Genomic DNA, 19114 nt, shown 5'->3' with positions numbered 1-19114 from the left:
TGGTAACCTAATAGGACCGCTTAGCGCGGCGTTTCCACCAAATGTAATAAGAAACGGGTCCAACAGCACTTAAAAGAAATCGGTGGTAATCTATTTTCTCTAACGAATAAAGAGCTTAACCAATTTAGTGATCCCAATTTCGTAGGTTGAGTGTGCGGTGTAGATGTCAAGGTTGGACTGGTTGAATATTTTGGGGACAACAATTTGGTCACGGGTTTCGGGAAGTTTCGGATTTATTGGGAATTAGTTGCGGGGATCCCAAGTTATTGGGGTGGCATTATTGGTTTAGTTTATATCATTGGTTTTGGATTTTGATGTTTATCGTCGAATAGCTTTAGTTTAGCGAACAAGCCCCTTTTAGTCTTACCGACAGGCGATTAGTTTACATAATCTTTTGCTCGCGAAGTCATAAAACGTTGCCACTGAAATGTTGTCGAAAATTTTAATTAAATTTCACATTGTCTCCGCAGGCAGTTAGCAGTTCTCGTCAACTTTAAAAACTTAGTAGGCTGCGTCTATTTCATTTAACTAAATCCTCTTACCGTAGCGTCAAATTAACGTTGCTCCCAGATAATAGGAAGGTATTGCTGAAGTTTTAAGATAAATTTATGTCGGTATAAAGGTCCCATCGGAATAAAGTTGTTCTTTTTGCTTTGGCTGTGCAAAATGAAACGCTGAATAGGAGTGAAAGTAGCTTCATGACGGAAGATTGAATTTATGGTGGAAATAGGATTAATTTGCAGGCACTGGAGCGCAGCTGAAGAATCAAACCAGGCAAGTCTCAACGTTATAATAACAGGGATGATTATGAGATATGAAGCTTATTTTATTTATTGCTTCATTTTATATGCCTTTGCGCTATTAGATTATCAAGAGTACAAATGCGAGTCTTGTAAGCCGGGCTTCTATTATACCAACGGGATCTACACAGGGATTGTAAAACAAAAGCTTCCCTGTCTTTAAAGTAAAACAATAGGTCCGTTGTTTCTATTCAAAGTTAATTAGACTTGTATTTGTTTTATTTTTCCAAAATAGCAACGACCTTCTGTTGTGATTACTTTAATAAGATTCTGTGTTGTTGAAGAAAGTTTGTGTCCAATGTTTGGGTGTCTAAAAATAGAGGTATTGTGGATTATGCTGGTTCAGTTCAGTTATGTAGTATTGTTTTGTATTGGAAACCCAAAACAATGTTTGAAGGGATATAATAATATAATTAATGACTTTGTTCCTCGTGTAGTCGTATTCTTGGTTTAAACGATTCCCTGTTTTGTTATTCATCCTTTTTCTCTGTTTTTTTTTCGAATATTTGGCATATGTTGTTATTTACGAAAATTTGTCTAATTATTAGACCTGATTTGTGGTTATTCTTCTTTTGGTATAGGATTTGGATAGTTTTTAAATATCTTTTTGGTCATTCTGCTTATGGTATAGGTACGTGGATTTCAGTAGTTTTTAAATATGTCTATGCAGCGGTAGTTATATAATACTTTTGTTAGGTAGTTAGCAGTGAATTCATCACTTACCTTAGCCTTATGACGCTTCAATATATGAAGATGAGTCCCAGTTATAAAGGTCCGGACATGCAATTCATTTTCTCCTTGCAAAGTTATGAGAAAAACGTTGTCATCTGTGATTTCCATGGTGTTTATAGGAACTCCAGCATTGACGGTGCTTAGTAGAGTGAAGTTATCCACGTTCCAAGTACATACTGTCCCATCTTGGGAACATGTGACGAGGATTTCTCCATCTTGAATCACTTTTACTGCTGTTACTGGGCCTCGGTGGTGATCTAGTTTGGTTACCTGGTGATTATTAATTAGGGTTCGTAATTTTGATAAAGATACGTAAAGGTTAGGATAGAATTTAATGTTGGTTACATTTTAGTAAAACGACCTTGTATGTGTCTACTGAGTGGAGTCACAAGTCGATGAGTTACTTTAAAGATTAAAATTTTTAAAGTAAGTTTTGTAAACATTATTCTTTCAAGACCAACATTCCTTTACTTATGTGATTCTAATCTCGTCAACTACTCTATGCTTAATATACTAACAAATATTTAACAACTACAAATCTGTACAATATACTACGAATGAACAGATGAAAGTCTTACCAGAGCTCCATCGACGAGGGAAGTGACAATGACCGCAGAATCCTCTCCTCCACTGATTACGAGGGACCTGTTCACTATGGCCGCTACACACAGCACTGGAGCTATGTGTTCCCTGTCATAAATGTGTATAAATCAGTATAGAAAATCAGAATTGGTTGATAAATTTATAAATATTTGAATTTATAGCGTCATGTGACCCTGTATATCAAAATAAGTTTAACTGTATTGTAGCATTCAGTCAGATAGACACATACCTATATTGCATAGCTAGACGAGTATGAATATCTAATAATGCCTATGTGTAAGTAAATCTAGGCAAAAGCTTTTTTTCATACCGAGCACGCTTACGTATTTGTAAAAGTGGCACCGTGCAGTGGCAGCAAATGGTGCTAGTGTACACCTCTCGTCCTTCATCCAATAAGGAATTAGCTAGTGTCACACAATAAGACATTCGATATTTGATAGCTGCTGTGATTGGACAAAAAACCTCTTCCTACATTTGCGATATCTGGTGAGCAAATAACAGTAGTAGACGAAAGTAAATATTTCCGAAAATCACTACAATTTTTCGTTCAGTTCTTTTTATTTTCTCTTTGATACAGACTAACTAGCAAATAATTCAGATGTTCACAATGTAGGTTTTGTTTTACAAGAACATTTCTTCTCATCTCGATAAGATTATCGAACATCGAAACAGACAAGCCAAAATTACCCTTGTTACTGCTAACAATAAATTCGGTTTTTGTCCAAGATAGAAAGATTGTAATAAACTTAATGTGTTTTATGTTACAAGACATCAATTAGGTAATTGATCAGTAGTGGACCGTAGGACGTGTAATTAATTTTGTGTCTATAGTTCGTAACTATATATTTAAGCTTATCGCATACAAACATCAACAATCTGTGACCACTGCTGACCAAAGGCTTCTTACACAGAGAAGGATTAAAAGTAATCACCACGCTTGCTCAATGCGGGTTGGCGATTTGAAACTTATAATCAGAAATTATAAGCCCAGTCTTCCTCACGATGTTTTTCTTCATCGTTTATCAGAGGCATCTTATTTTAGAAATTACATATAACTTGAAAAAGTCACATTTGTACTTGCAGTTGGTAGGATTAGAAATTGCACCGCCATGCGTGAGAAGCGGCGGTATTCAACTTTTGACGGTATATGAGACACAATAGAAAATGCATAGTGTCCTGCATATATCTGCCTTTTAACATACAACGGTTTAAATCTTTGGACAACTACGACACTACACAAATTATATAGCTATAAGGTATAATTATATGGTTCGATGATTCTGTTATACTCGTTTAATTGACATCGTTCATTATTCCGTGGCCGATTTGTCGTAATATTAATTGAATGTGTCTATAACAAAAGGTTTGTAGTTGAAACAGAAAACATTAATAGACTGTGTTTTTGTAAATGAGCGGTTGAGTATTGATTTCTTTGCCCCATAATTTTTTGTCAATGTGATTTTTCACTTTAATCCTAAAATATTGATCTATTGAGTAAATGATTTATTGGTTTGTAACTGTAGCTAAATTATTACTAAGCAAATAAATTTCCTTATATGGAGAAGCAATGAGAATGACTGACTATCAAAACTTATCACAATGGCTTTCTTCCCTGATTTAGGAAAACAAAACACAAATAATATATCTATGTATTTTACACAATTCTAAGTACTTACAGTATTTTAGTCTTGACTGCCAAGGTGTGGAGGTCCCAAACGATGACGCTGGTGTCTTCGGATCCAGTCAGCAAGTATTGTGACTCGCGAGTCACGCACATACAGAGAATTCGCCCTGAATGGCCTGGTGACAAGAGAAAATTGTTGATGAAGACAAGAATATGATATAGTCATTTTATTTGGAATATAGGTCTTAACATAGATGCAGAACCTCACGCCTGTCTCCCATGGGAGTAGGCAGAGACAATGGAACACTTTTCCTTTTTACATGTCCTAACCATAGGTAAGTAAAAGCTGATGGTCGTCACCGTGTCTTCTACGATGTTTTCGCTAACAAAGTACCTATGCTTTATGTTCATATTGCAAAATGTACATTGGATTAATTAATAATCTAAGACTCGTAAAACATAACTCTTGTAAATGTTTTACACAGTTTGCGAGTACGAGTAAATAAACAAATTCAAGCATAATTTTACTCTCTCCTAGTAAGATTATACCCAAAAGTGCAGAGTAAGACTTGTCTTCAAACAAGATCTACAAATAAATTATTACGTATAATACCCGCCCATCGCTAACCAGAACGTGTGGGTTTACCAAAGCAAACTCGGACGAAACTGCACCGTAACCATTTCCTATATATTGCCCAAACCGGGAACGCTGAGCGCAGCAGGCAGGAAATACTGACGTGGACATGGGCTAACTTAGAACGTGGTTGCTTATATGAATTTGTTTATGGACACAGTTATTTTGATTTAATATTTTGGAACAAAAATTATATTTTTAACCATAAGACGCATAGAAACCAAAACTTATATTTAGAATTGTAGTCTATCTGGCTCACTTTACCGTAATCGTCATTATATACAAACGCTTACTTTAGCCGTAGTAAAGAAAAAACAACATGGGTACAATACCAAATTTTTGGCAACTTTACCTACGCGCCGTATTCATACGTTCTTGCATATTAAAGAGTTGTTGAGGTACAGAGGGCTTCATCTAGGACCTCTTCGTATTATAATGCAAACAATATGAGGAAATCTATAAAGATAACGGCTACACAGACAGTCGGGAAAGTTGCCACGGGTTTCATCGTAATTTACAACAAATAATTTATTACGCTCGGGGTTGTCAAAAAATGAAATTATTTTTATGTTGTATATTTAAAAAAAAATTATAAACCTAATCCTAAAGTAAAAAAAAAGCATAAATATCTGACATAATATTGTTCCCTTTTAAACTAAATTAAGTTCTAAAATTTTAAGTATTTATGTTTAAAATTGTAAAAAAAGGCTACAAAATAATGTTTAATCTTTTGACTTTTTAATTTTTTGACTTCACTATCTCCATAGCTAATTTTAACATTACTTTCGTATACTTTTTATATTGTCTAGCTCCGAGTTTTCTGCGGTTTTGTTTCAAGTGAACCATTTTGGCTCTAAAACAAAAGGTATTATTAAATACATTACAACTTATCATCCAGGATATTCACTATTATGCTGGGAACTTAGGTATTCGAAAATGGTTACATACACACAAACAAGAAAAAAACATTTATTGCCAACCCTAATCTGTCTAAAGTTGCCACAAAGCATCCGTGGCAACTTTACCTAACCTGTGTCAACATCGTCCCAATAAATTAAAGAAAAAGCAATTGCTGACATTACAACAGTAATCCCAACTATATTATACATTCAAGATCAAAATTTCACTCACCTGTGACATATAATTAAGGCTCTGTGAGCACAATTTAGGAACTACTAACTTTTAGCACATTATTCACGCATACATTGTGACGGCCATTACTGGCATAATAGCAGTCTTGCGTCTACGCAAAATATAGTAAATATTTCCTTTTAATGTCTAAAAAATGTACTATGTGTAGTGGGTAGATTTTTAGATAAATGAGTTTTACTGAATACCTATAGTATGGTAAAGTTGCCAAGGGTCCGGTAAAGTTGCCATAGTTTACCGACGTATTTTGATTTATACATTTTCATTGCGTCATTGCGCTATATGATTGTCGATCAGATTGGCGATATATTATATAAAGGAGCATGCATGAAAAAACCGATGACCCGAAAAAGGTACGTAAGAATAGTAGCAATTAGCGTTCCGTTGTCTCTGCCTACCCCCATAGGACAGATACAAGATGCATGGAACAATCATTATTTGTATTACTCCCATTTTATCTATGCTTTGTCCTTTGAAAATTGCCTTAAATATGAGCCATAACATAACACCTAAAACTTCAAAATACTTTTATTAAAGTGTAAATACCACTAAGACCCCCTCCTACTTCATATAAGGTATAAAACTAGTTTCGTGGATACGAAATCTAATCTCTTAGATCGATCTTGGACATCGTCCCAGCGACGGAAAAATCGAGAGAACGAACTAGATTATTGAAATGAAATTGGTTGGAATTGAATTTTTATTATGTATGTGTGTGGAGAGAGGTTTTAATACGTAATCTTTGATGATATATGACGTATTTATTATAGCTAAGGGCCTGTGTCACCACCTCTATATAAGTCCCCGGTAATAGATATTTCATACAAATTTTATTCTAAATTCAAAATTATTTGATACATAGTGGAACACGGGTAAGAGCAGGTGTATCACTTGATGGAAAGCAATGGCCGCCTACGGACATCCAAAACACCAGAGGCATTACAAGTGCGTTGCTGACTTTTGGCAGTTAGGAATTTAAAGGTTGTTGGGGAATCAGGGAAAGATTGAAACAACTAAACACAACGCAAGCGTTGTTTCACGTCGGTTTTCTGTGAGGCCGTGGTATCACTCCGGTCGAGCCGGCCCATTCATGCATGGCTCTCCCACACTTAATTAGGTAGACAAATGTTTTAATGGATAAAAAGTTTGTTACTACCACAATCCTGTCTAAATTCACAAACGATGCGGTTTCCCAGTTCCACGGTCGCACGTCGCCTAGCCATTAAAAGTTTATGTTTTGTGTAAGATAAACAAAACTAATGAACAAGTGACACTTGATTTATTATTTAAGTTAGTTTAAAGTTGAGAACTGACCGGTTTAATTGCTGCAAAGTTTTTAATTAAACACTATCTAGAGTGGTATAAAAGTATCGTCACTGGGATCCTTAAGAATTCGTTATTTGTCACTCGTCTACGTAAAACAAGATGGCAGCTGTATATTTTTCCTTTTATCTCTGTTTTCGTCGTATTAAAATGTTAATGCAAAACGTAATGGTACGTTTGGGAATGGCGGTTTCTCATTTTTAATTTGCGTATTTTAATATTATAATGCTTTAATGGGACAGTTTTTGAATTATGTTTTCTAAATTTAAGATATATTTTATTTATACAGCTCATTCTTACGATAGTGTCGGTAAACGATAGTCAATTAAGAAGTTCTTATACATCAATCTACTGCGTTGTGAAATTAAAAGCTTACCTTTAAAAGTATGGACTCTAGAGTTGGACATGACATGCCATAGCTGAGGGTCTCCAGCTGATGGAGCGAGCACCAGATGCTGGCCTGATGGTGCCAGTTGTAGCAACCTGGCTCCTGCACCAGGCGTTGATCCACCCACTGAGAGGACGCGCACCGTTGATGCTATCGGTGGTTGCAACCTATGATGAAAAAAAAACATACCTTTAAGTTTCTCCTTAATTAATATGGTTTTAGGGCCATAATTATTTTAACATGACGGCACAAACAGTGCGCCACCGTGGTGTCCGTAAACTACCAAACTAGATACTATATAGACACCAGAGTTACCATACCACACTGTGGCAATATTAAAATAGACCTCGAAGAGATAAGTAGCATTGGCGGCTGAGTGAGTGACAGAGACCAAACAACGCTATAATAGTAATTAGTAGTGACACGAACAGCCTGGATACGCCAGACCAGTACATTTTACAGTTTCATTTTTGCGTAACCAAGCCGGACACTAGTGAGTAAGAGTTCTATAGAGCTGTATACATTTTGTTAGTATGGTGTCCCAGTGAAATATAACCCTTAAGGTATGAGAGTAACATTGTCTTTATTGCAAGAAACAACCATAATAAATTGACTTGAATATACTGTAACTAAAGTAAAACTGAAATTTTAAGAAAATGATGCGGAGCGCACTTGTTTTATCTCTGTAGAGTACTTTAACCCACTTTACCAAGCTTATTTTTCTTACAAAGTTATACTAAATAACTTGTTGCAACATAATTTAAAAATCTTATTATAAAACTCAACTTTTCTTAGTAAAATGTTTCTTTGTCTCGGAGTAAAAGACTACAGAATCTAGTGCTGCTTCAGTGGTAGAATATTTTATGTAAACTTTACACTGTACGCTACTTACACATAGAAAATAACAGGTGTAGATACACATTATATTTATTTACTCTAGTATACTACCTGCTATATAGAACTATTGTATTCCTAAATTATTATTGATATAAGTAATGTAAAATTGTTACTATGGGAATTGAATAAAATGCTTAGTTTTAATTTTAATATATGTATACTACTAATATTATGGACGAGAGAGTGATTTTATCGTAGTTTTTATATCTATTTTTTGCGTATATAAAACTTGAAGATGCCTCCGTGTGTCCGGTTATAAATGTGAAAGATTTTTTGTTAGGTTGTTTGTCCGTAAATCACGTTGAAACTACCAAAAGGATTTTTATGAAATTTGTTATAGGGACCATACTCTGGTATGGTACTTTTTATACCATGGGCATGCGAGCAAAGCCGTTGGTAGAAGCTAGTCTTAAATAATTGCCAACAATAAAACACATTACATCTAGAACAAAAAAAGAAACGTCGTATATTTTTCTTTTATAAGCATTCCAATTATTTTCCCTAGATTTCTCATTAAGGATAATCGTCTGCTGTTGTCCCTTGGAGCATTAATTACGAAAAACTAAATGAGAAAGATAATGAGAGCGATTATCAAGTTAATTAACAATAAACGTTTGCTGCTTTAACTACGTATCAAGGTATGAGATGGACATGCATTTATAAAAATATATGTTTGTACGTATTTTTAACCGACTTCAAAAGAAGGAGGTTCTCAGTTTGACCTGTATGTATGTATGTATGTATATTTTAGAAATATTTTGGGCTAACCGAATTTGAGGCGAATAAAAACGATATTCGAATAAGAATGCGAATATTATTTGAAGCGCGAGTTGCAGTCATATTTCTTTAATTGTTTGCATCAACTTCTCAGTCAGGTTAACAGTAGTCAAAAATAATAAGGGAAGAGCCAAATTTTGATAAATTTACTATAAGGAATTAGAAAAAGTAGATACTTATCTTCATTTCATGTATCATCATGCATTTAATCCCCGAAAGAATCCACCTCTGCCCCTAATAAAGGCTAAAAGGCGTAACGTTGTGTGTGTGTGCGTCAAATCAAATTCTAACTTTTATACAGTCTTAATTAAACGGTATGTACGTGAACAATAAAATTACGGGCAAAACAAAGAAAGATAAATATGTCAAAATAACATTATTATGACAAATATATGCATTAAATTAACGTTATCTCTGGCAATTATCGCAAATTGATCGAAAACTGTCCAACCGTTAAATAGGTACAGCTATTAATATTTCGATGTTTAAATTATTCGAATATTTCAGTAAGAGCCAATGTTAAATGTAGGTAATACTGGCTATCTAATAGAAACAGTTGATTTTATTTCTACGAATGAATTAATTAAAAATTATAATATAGTATGAATATCTAGATAAAGAATTTGCTTGATGAACTATTATTTTTTATCAAAGTAATTTCTCTTGTGAGTGTATTTCGAGGAATGAATACTAATTAATTTACTTTTAACGTAGAAATGTAAAAAATATTAATAAGATGTAGTCATTATTGAACGCTTAGAATAGCTTTTTTAAAAGAAAAGAGTTTACAAGGTCGATAAAAATTTCTCAGTAGTAGCACGGAGTCTGGAATTGTGCCTGGTATATGAATAATAGGCTCAAGCCCTATTACATGGGACTTATAACACAAATGGTGAAAAGTGGGTGTATAATGTATATTATACAGTGGCAATGCCGTAATGTGCACCTTTGCCTACCCCTACGGGAATAAGGGGGCGTGACACATTACAAAAATATCATAAAAAAACACCACAATATGAAATCTTCTCTAAAGAGATTATAATAAATATCAAAGAACGCAGCGGCTATGCAGGTGGATTTTCATTTAACGTACATAACTCGTTCCGGGAGCAAAGCTGCTCTTTTATAAGTAACATTCTTTGGGCCCCATGCGAGCTATTTTTCCGGGGATCGCACCTTTATGGAATAATTCGCGTCGTGAATCCTTAACTGAGTAAGATACAAAACGTGATTTGAATTCTTTATGGGATGTAGATAGGTTGGAGGCGTATTTTAAGAAGATTAATGGCACGCTAAAAGGATTTTGATCAATTGAAATTGTTGTGTCATTTGTGTGATGAGATTCTCAGTCTGATTATAGGGTTGAACGGGTTATTGAGATGAAAGGATTTACTTTTAAAATAGATTGCATGATTGATGCGGCGGCTGGGCTATTGGCTGCCGTGCAACGGGTAGCGGGTTCGATCCCCACACGGAGTAACTCATGGTGTAATCCACACAATTGTTGCTTTGGGTCTGGGAGTTATATCAATGTGAAATGATATGTTTGTAAACGCACCCACGACGCAGGGGAAAATCCTAGTGTGGAGCAACGTTAAAAAATGCAAATTTTGAGATAGGAACTGGGTTATTGCTGAAATATAAATAATATAATAATAATAATAACGAGGTTGTCGACATGTGGAGTGTGGATTCGGCTATCGTTGTGCCGATAGTCGTGTCGGCCAACGGATTAATACCCAACAGCCTTGACAACCACCTTAGGAGGCTGGGGTTGGGCGGATGGATCAAGGGCCTGATGCAGAAGGCAGTTCTCCTAGAAACGGCAGGCATTGTGAGGAGGTTTCTGTTTCTGGAGCCCTAACCACCGGTGGCTTGGACTATGCTCCTACTATTGGTCGGCTCCTAATTTTATAATTTTAAATAATATTTTATTTTGTATGTATACTATTTAAAAATGTAAATTTAGAGAATTTTCAATAATAATCTATACATATAATAAAATCGTAGAAAAGTGCTGTCTGTACATTGAAAATAAAAATAAAAAAAATAGCAGGGGTTATTGTTATGTCGATGTCGAACCCAAAAATGTAATTAACTTTTTTTTTGTCTGTTTGTCTGTTTGTCTGTGCGCGCTAATCTCAGAAACGGCTGATCCGAGTTGGATGCGGTTTTCACGAATATATTGTGGGATGCTTAAATTTACATTTAGTGTTTGTTTCATGTCAATCGGTTCATAAATAAAAAAGTTATGTCAAATTAAAGAATCACGTCGAACATTCTATGCTTATACTATTAATCTCCGCAACTATTTTTTTTTTTTTTTTTTTTTTTTTCATGGAACAAGCCGGCAATCGAGCAGACGTATTACCTGATGGTAAGCAATCGCCGTTATGCCCATGGACACTTGAAACACCAAAGGCGTTACAAGTGCGTTGCCGGCTTTTTGGGAGTTAGGAATTTATGTTCGGGAATCGGGGATTTGTTTCACGTCGGTTTTCTGTGAGGCCGTGGTATCACTCCGGTCGAGCCGGCCCATTCGTGCCGAAGCATGGCTCTCCCACACTTAAACTTTGACGGATTTGGTTGAAATTTGGTACAGATATAGTTTAGAACCTTAGAAAGGACATAGATATATTTTTATTTCAAAAATCAAAAAATAAAAATAAGAAATAAATTATTTATAAATAATTCTATGTCGATCGTTACACGACTTCGGTTCATGTTATTGTTTTAATTCATCGAAAAAAAGTAAATAAATAGTAAAAAGGTATGAAAAAAATAATATCAATATAATAAAACATTTAGTACAAAGAAAATGCTCTAACGGAGTATAGATAATTCTATGTCGATCGTTACACGACTTCGGTTCATGTTATTGTTTTAATTCATCGAAAAAAAGTAAATAAATAGTAAAAAGGTATGAAAAAAATAATATCAATATAATTAAACTTTTAGTACAAAGAAAATGCCCGAACGGAGTATAAATAAATAATCCAAGTTGTCTTTATCCTCGATAGATGGCGTTGGGATCGAAATAGATCGCGCTATGGTTTCGTTACATTCATTTGGTTGGGTATCGGCCGAGCGCTTCGGTACTATCGTAGAAAAAGTGTATTATCAGTCGTATGATTATTTGTCTGTAGTGGTCCTGCTGTTTCGTATATTCTAAATTGGTTTCGTTGTATTTGTCAATTAATAAGTTTATTTGTTGGGTTTTCCTGGTTTTTTGGTTAAACTATTTAACGTAGGTTTAGTTTGATATCAATTATTAGTAGTTAGTTTTTTTAATAAAATTGTAAGTCTAATTTATAAATTAATTAGATTAGATTTAAGTCGTTTCTTTCAAACTATTTAGTTTAAGCTTGGTTATTATAGCATAGAGGATAGGTTGTAATATAGTTTCTTTTTTACATACATACATATCGTCACGCCTTTAATCCCCGAAGGGGTAGGCAGAGGTGCAAATTATGGCACGTAATGCCACTGTGTACACCCACTTTTCACAATTTACCTATGTTTTAAGTCCCATGTAATAGGTGGTGAGCCTATTGCCATATACCGGGCACATTTCCAGACTCCGTGCTACCACTGAGAAATTTTCGAAAAACCGAAAAAAGCCCAGTAATACTTCGCCCGACCCGGGATTTGAACCCGAGACCCCTTGCCCGGCAGTCGCACTTGCAGCCACTCGCCCAACGCGGCAGTCAGTTTCTTTTTTAATTGTTATAAATTCGTAATTCGTAGCTTTCTTTAGTTTTAAGTTAGTTTAAGTCCGTTTTTAAACTATTTTTTCAATGCCCTAAGTGAGTATACATCTATTAAATTCAAACGCAGAGCTCATTATGTTGATTTTTGAAGAGTTCCCTGGAATATCTTCCACATCTCATTTTTGAAGAGATCCCGCGAGATCGGGAACTATGTGGTTAAAACCAAAAATTTGCCGGAAGTCACTATTCCACGCGAACGAAGTCGCGGGCAAAAGCTAGTAAATAATAAATTTATTTCGTTAACATCTTAAACTTACACAAAATATAAGCATTACATAGAGGCCTCCTTTTAAGTAAAATAAATACCTGTACTAGGAGGCCCCGCCCTTCTAGAATTACAAACAATTTTAGTGTTGAACTAACAATTGTAAAATTATACAATTTTCAAAATCTTTTTTACTGAAAACCTTTAACAAAGTAATCGTCACTATACATGTATGTAAACAATAAAAACAGCAATCATCCTGAAAGCGTAGACAGAGCCCTAAAGACAAATATGAAAAACGAAACACTAATAACTTCAGTGTACGGTGGCCAATGCGACCAGGTGCGGTTACCCCGTGTTCAATTCCGTTGAGTGGGCCCATAGTGGGCCAGTTTACAGTAACTATGTAATTTGACAGAACATTGATCCTCTATCAATTTACCTGTTCTCGATTTCAGTGTAATTGTTTGTTATAGACCACTGTTGTTAGGTTTGCCTAATTAATTAGTTTTTATTCCACGATGATTGCTAGGCACATCACTACGTAGTATAAAATAAAGTCGCTTTCTCTGTCCCTATGTCCCTTTGTATTTAAGGTAAATCTTTCAAACTACGCAACGGATTTTGATGTGGTTCTTTTTTAATAGATATAATGACTCAAGAGGAGGGTTTATATGTATAATATATGCATAATATTTTCCATTGGGGGTCGCTAGAAATTAATAATATAATTTGTTCATTCACAAAGTTTGATTTGAGGATTTATGGACTTTGTCATCTTCTATTGTTGAATCACACTATTTTATTAGGTAGGTATTACACATTTTAAGGTAAGTAAAATAATACGTAGTTTACTCACTGTCTGTCATTCACTGTTTTTGTGTAAATAAGTTAAAACAATATTTATCTTTAATCAGTACGAAGTAATCGGCAGTACGTGGAAGTATTTACCCGCACATCAGTCACGTAATTGCAGTAATTTAATAATTAAAGTGCAATTTTATTAATTTTAATGAAACGAATCTCGAAGAATCGGTGAAATTGGTCTCCGTGGCTCAGATTTTGTGGGAAAGTAATTATGGGGACTCTCAGGTATTTGTTATTTTGTAGGTCAACTTGCAAAATGGATGTGATTATGAAAATAATCTCACATTTTAATCCTGTCTAACATGGGCCAAAACAACCTAATATTTTGTTAGTGTTTTACTATCTGAAGACAAGTACTCATGAAAGGAAAATTCTAATAGTTACCGGTAAAATTGATAAGGAATACTGGGTATTGTAACCGACACACAATTAGGTTTCAAGCAACAGTAACCTCAGTGAGAGTTTGTTTTTGTTTAACGAAATCGAAAAACAAACTCGTAGATACTCATGAACTATTATGAGTATTTCGAGTTTAACCATTAATAAAGTAGTAGTTTAAAGTAAGTGAGTAGCTTATACATTGGTATCTTTTAGGTACATAACTACAACCAAGCGTCATTTGTATTTTGAGACATTCACAGAATATTAAGACGGTGTGTCAATAGTAATATTGCGAGTCGAATATTGAAAAAAGGGAAAGGTGCGGCCATTTCAGTTATGATATAGAAATCCTCCCTCCTAGGACGGGCAGCCTTATAGCCGCCGTAAAACTTAACTATAGCTGTTATTCTACTATTCATATCATGTCCTGTTTCTATGGTTCTCTGAATAGTCTTTTGTGAATTTTAGTATGTTTTTGTATAATAAGAATGAAATAAAATATACCTTAAGTGTGTCACCAAAAGTGTATCAAGGTTTTCATTGTCTGTCTGTAATAAACTGTATATCTAAATATTAAAATCACATTTTTTTGTAAAAAGTCTCGATAAAATTGGATAAACTTTTTTTTAGGTGATTTTTGCAAGACAGGTCTGTACCATTAGTACGAGTATGCTTTACGTTGAACGAAAACGAAGCAAGAAGGCGTTCGGCACTCTGATTGGCAGGCACGGATGAATCAACCAACCTAACAGAGCACCTAACGCGGTCTCGTTTCGATTTCTATAAACGTAAAACAAAATCGTATTAAGGGTACTTTTTCAAATGGGAAAGTTACAGCAGAATGTAAAGAAAGAAAATAGGACAATGAATCACAAAGCTGGTATTGTCACGTATTGTTACCTATACATTGAAAGAAAACAAAACACATAGGTAGAGTTACTAGAAAAGTTAGCTAATTAATTAAGTAAGTTGAAATATCAGCCACTTACCATCCATTCAGGGGTACAAGCAGAGGTTTGTCGTAACCATCGCACCAGGCCATTGCTGCAGTCACCAGCGTGGCCAGTACACCGCGTCGCGCCACTGCTGGGCGAAGCCACGCGATTATCTAATACAATACAAATATATAATTACATAAATGTTGTTAGTAATCTTTTAAAAGAAAGGAACATTTTTTACTGTAATTATTAATTCAATCTGTTTCTACAAAGTATTATTGTTATGAAGAGAAGAAAATAAATCTTTGTATATGCGAAAATCAATCAAAAAACGAAACAAAAAACATTTAGTTCCACACGTTAAATAAACAAGTAACATGTATAGTTTACACACACATCACGCGTCTATTAGACCCTCAGTACAAAATTTCAAAACCTTTATCATGTAACATCCTAAAACTTAAAAAAATCTTTATTCAATAAATTATAGGGTTTAATCACATAATGATTATGACACCCACATAGGAACATTAACATAACACACACATTAACATATATCCTAAAAGTTATATAAGTTCGGTATGATCGAAATAATACTGTATATGTAAACAAATAATAAGGCTGTATACACTGAACCTAGAAACATAAAACACCTATCAAACTCGACAAAGAACATCCGAATCTACATTGAATCAAAATCTCAACTATACCAGTAGTATTCCCTGCTACATTGCACTCAGCCCCTCACAATTTACCTCTCTAACTCTGCGTTAGGATGAAGTTTATCACTGGTTCAACAGATAAGTTAACCGCATCGCCCAACTTCACCTGACTTCACGATTTGTAACCATTAATGCTAGCCGACCATTGAATTTAGTTAAAGTTTAGTTCGTGGCAAACTTTTATTATTTACATTTTGGTCATTGTGAGTATAAAAAAGTTAAACTACGACTTGTTCATGTTGGTATTGGCTTAAAGAGATGTGTATTAAATAGAATACGTACAATAGGAGAATGAGGTGATCGTTAGCAAAACTGTAGTATCAAAAACATACTGTATGTTACACAGATAATTGGTAAAAAGACCATTTTGTAACGAGCGAAACGATGGATTGAGAAACCTCGTTTTTTGTAGTCAATTAATTATTAAAATAGATGTATTCTGTGAAGGTCGGTAATTTAGATTTTATTCCTTCAAATAATAGCCCAATAACAATTATCTAAATTAAGGTGCTTTTCCATCAGAGATATGCTATGTAGCTATGCTACAAAGATGTAATAGCTAAGCTGTGCAATTATATGACCGTTTCTAACCATAGTTGTTATGTAGTTGTGTGAGGAAGGAGGCGCAGCTTGAGTATGCGATGTATCGATGCATAGCACGCATCTTTCCATATAAAACATAGCTTAGCTGAGTCTGTTACCACCAGTACTAAGCTGTGTCCTGATGAACATGATCGGTGGAAGCAGTATATCACATCTCTGATGGAAAGCACCAAGCACTCTCAATCTAGTATTTTCAGCTCAAAGTACACAGTCATAAAAATATCCAGACCCTTCATATAAATCGCGTACATAAACCTTTTATATACATAGTACATACATACTATGAATGTATCTATCTATTGAATTTGTGATTGTACGTAAACCAATTTCCAAAGTTGGAGAACAAAAGCTTATTGAAACTGGTTAAGGGCTTTGTGGCCCCGCTGACATCGAGGGCACTTATTGATTGATACTTGATCACTGATCAGATTTTATATACATGCTATGTATTTGTGTGTAGGTTATGTATACATTTTGTGGGAAGGTTTTTTGTTAGTGATTAGTAGATTACTTGGGGTTGTTGGTTACAAGTATGTATGTTGTAAGAAAATGGATTTACGTTATAAGATGAACTAGAAAATTGTTTTTGATGACAATAAAGGAAATTTGTCAGTAAAATAAGTAGCAGTTTGAAATGCAGTGTTTCTTCTACTAATGTTTGAATCGTTTTATTAACGTATTTTTAATTTATATGACCAAATAAAAAAAATACGTGTCTAATATTTTCAAACTGTCGGACTAAGTCGATTTTTTTAATTTTTATACATCGTCAGAATAAACAGACAATATCACTTTCATTCGTTGTCGTTCTACGTGGAGGACTAAGGGGAGGCCTTTTTCAGCAGTGGATGTCTCTCGGCTGATGATGATGATCACTTAAATAACTCGCCTACACAGCATCTTACACAAGACGTAACATACAAAATTTCTCATTTACCTGTGCTCCCAGCTGCATAGGATCCCTGGTGAGGATATCACTGGACTTCCTGACTGCTCCGTACACCAGCTCCACGTCTCTATCCAGGATGTAGCAGCGCACGTGCTCCAGTATACAACGGAGGTACGATATCGTTACTGTTTGCACCTGTTTGGGACAAAAGTTTGTTTGGATTATTTGGTTTATTTGAAGCTTGAGGTAGTTTTGTGTGGAAGAATAGTAGTTAGCGGCAATATCAAAATTATTTACTATATAGTTTCTTTAAATCAATCAAATAAATGGCTTTCTAACTCGCGGCTTTCGGAGATATTAATCACATAATTTAAAAGGAAATGTAATATGCTATAAGTACTATAACTAGTAAAATTCGCAACAAAACAATATCCTTTATGGATAGAGGAAATTAATAAATATTTCGAAATAAATCATAAAGGCGATACATCAAACAAAATACATATTTATTTATGTAGGTAATAATTTTCTCTAATCAACAAGAAAAAGCAATTTAGTATCTAAGAATAGAATGATTTATAGCGTGGAATTGTAATAAAATTACGTCCTGATTCTAAGGCACTTTGTCCATTAAAAGGCGTGCCTAGCTCCAAGAGACATCAAAGACAGTCCCCTTTATACAGACACGAAGAAAACGAAAATAACCATTCATTTCATAGACCAAATTTCACGTTTTTTGTTTTATTTTCATTCAATTATGTATTTTGTTTTTCTTTGATGGTGGTTCGAAATTTTTGTGGGAGTATTTTCAAGTTTTCTTTTTTCCTGTTGATAGGAGCTCATAAAGGGTTTTAATGAAAATTAATCAATTATAGATGGTATCAAATGACAGTATTTTCCTAGGAACTTCCTACTTAACATTACTGAAGTGGATTAGTAGAGAAATAATAATAGTATTTTAACATGATAATCAAGTTAATTATAAGACAACATGTACTTATCCAATGATCACAGATTATCTACACTACTGGTGGGTAAAACATCAAAATACAATAGGTAAGTAAAGTATAGATAACGTACCGATGCAAGTAAGAAGTCAAAATTGCAGACGGTGAGATCTTTGAGCTTGGAGAAGTCTCCAGCTAATAGCAGATGAAGCCAGGACTCTTCCACGTGCCGCTGGGTGAAGGCAGCCGCTGTTCTGGTGGCTGAGTGGAATGGAGTCGAGTCCAGGAGAGCATCGTCGTCGTTATCCACGCATCCTATGAGCATACGAACTATAGTAGAATGAGTATTTGAGTTGTTAGTACATAGTAAAGTGTTTTGGTGTTAGTAAGAATTTACAGATACAAGGCAACGTGGGATAGGATTCATAAAATCTAGTATTAAATAAGTTAAGAACTATTTGTCCCATTTATCATTCCAAATGCGCTACTTAACGTGTTGTGTCAGAATACAAAGCCTTAGTCGTAGCATTACGAAGCCTTAAAAAATCACACTTTAATAAACGCCAGACATAATAGCATCTATAATAAAATATATTATATGTACCCATTTCGAATACAATTCCACGTCAAATATATTTTGAATGGAAAGGTTTGGTTTCATCATCTCGAATATCTAAAGACATTTTCTTTGTGAGAGTCGCAATGCTAGATGTACGGAATTCAATCAAAGGGAATTGAATGCCAGTTTCACGTTTTGGTGTATTTGGCGACACGTTTCCGTTCAAACTGATACCAGTATTGTGCACCTTGCCTTTGTCAAAATTCCCATACAAAGGTGCTTTCGTAGAATAATGAACGACATCTC

The 19114-nt window shown here is 34.6% G+C and overlaps 1 protein-coding gene across 3 annotated transcripts in view; it reads right to left on the bottom strand.

Annotated features, from left to right (window-relative positions):
• Positions 1–19114, bottom strand: part of LOC118282191 (protein qui-1) — a 138022-nt gene that overhangs the window by 15499 nt on the left and 103409 nt on the right. For 2 of the 3 annotated variants that reach the window (XM_050701440.1, XM_050701441.1), the window contains 7 exons: positions 18383–18579; positions 17351–17497; positions 15140–15258; positions 7242–7420; positions 3812–3935; positions 2111–2222; positions 1524–1802 (listed from right to left, as the gene is read on the bottom strand). In XM_050701440.1, coding sequence (XP_050557397.1) covers positions 1524–1802; positions 2111–2222; positions 3812–3935; positions 7242–7420; positions 15140–15258; positions 17351–17497; positions 18383–18579 — 1157 coding nt within the window. The remainder of the gene's footprint in view (positions 1–1523; positions 1803–2110; positions 2223–3811; positions 3936–7241; positions 7421–15139; positions 15259–17350; positions 17498–18382; positions 18580–19114) is intronic. The other variant, XM_050701442.1, reaches the window with a different exon arrangement.

This window comes from Spodoptera frugiperda, chromosome 20, assembly GCF_023101765.2.
Source record: "Spodoptera frugiperda isolate SF20-4 chromosome 20, AGI-APGP_CSIRO_Sfru_2.0, whole genome shotgun sequence".
NCBI classification, from domain to species: domain Eukaryota; kingdom Metazoa; phylum Arthropoda; class Insecta; order Lepidoptera; family Noctuidae; genus Spodoptera; species Spodoptera frugiperda.
This window is presented reverse-complemented; position numbering and strand designations above follow the sequence as displayed.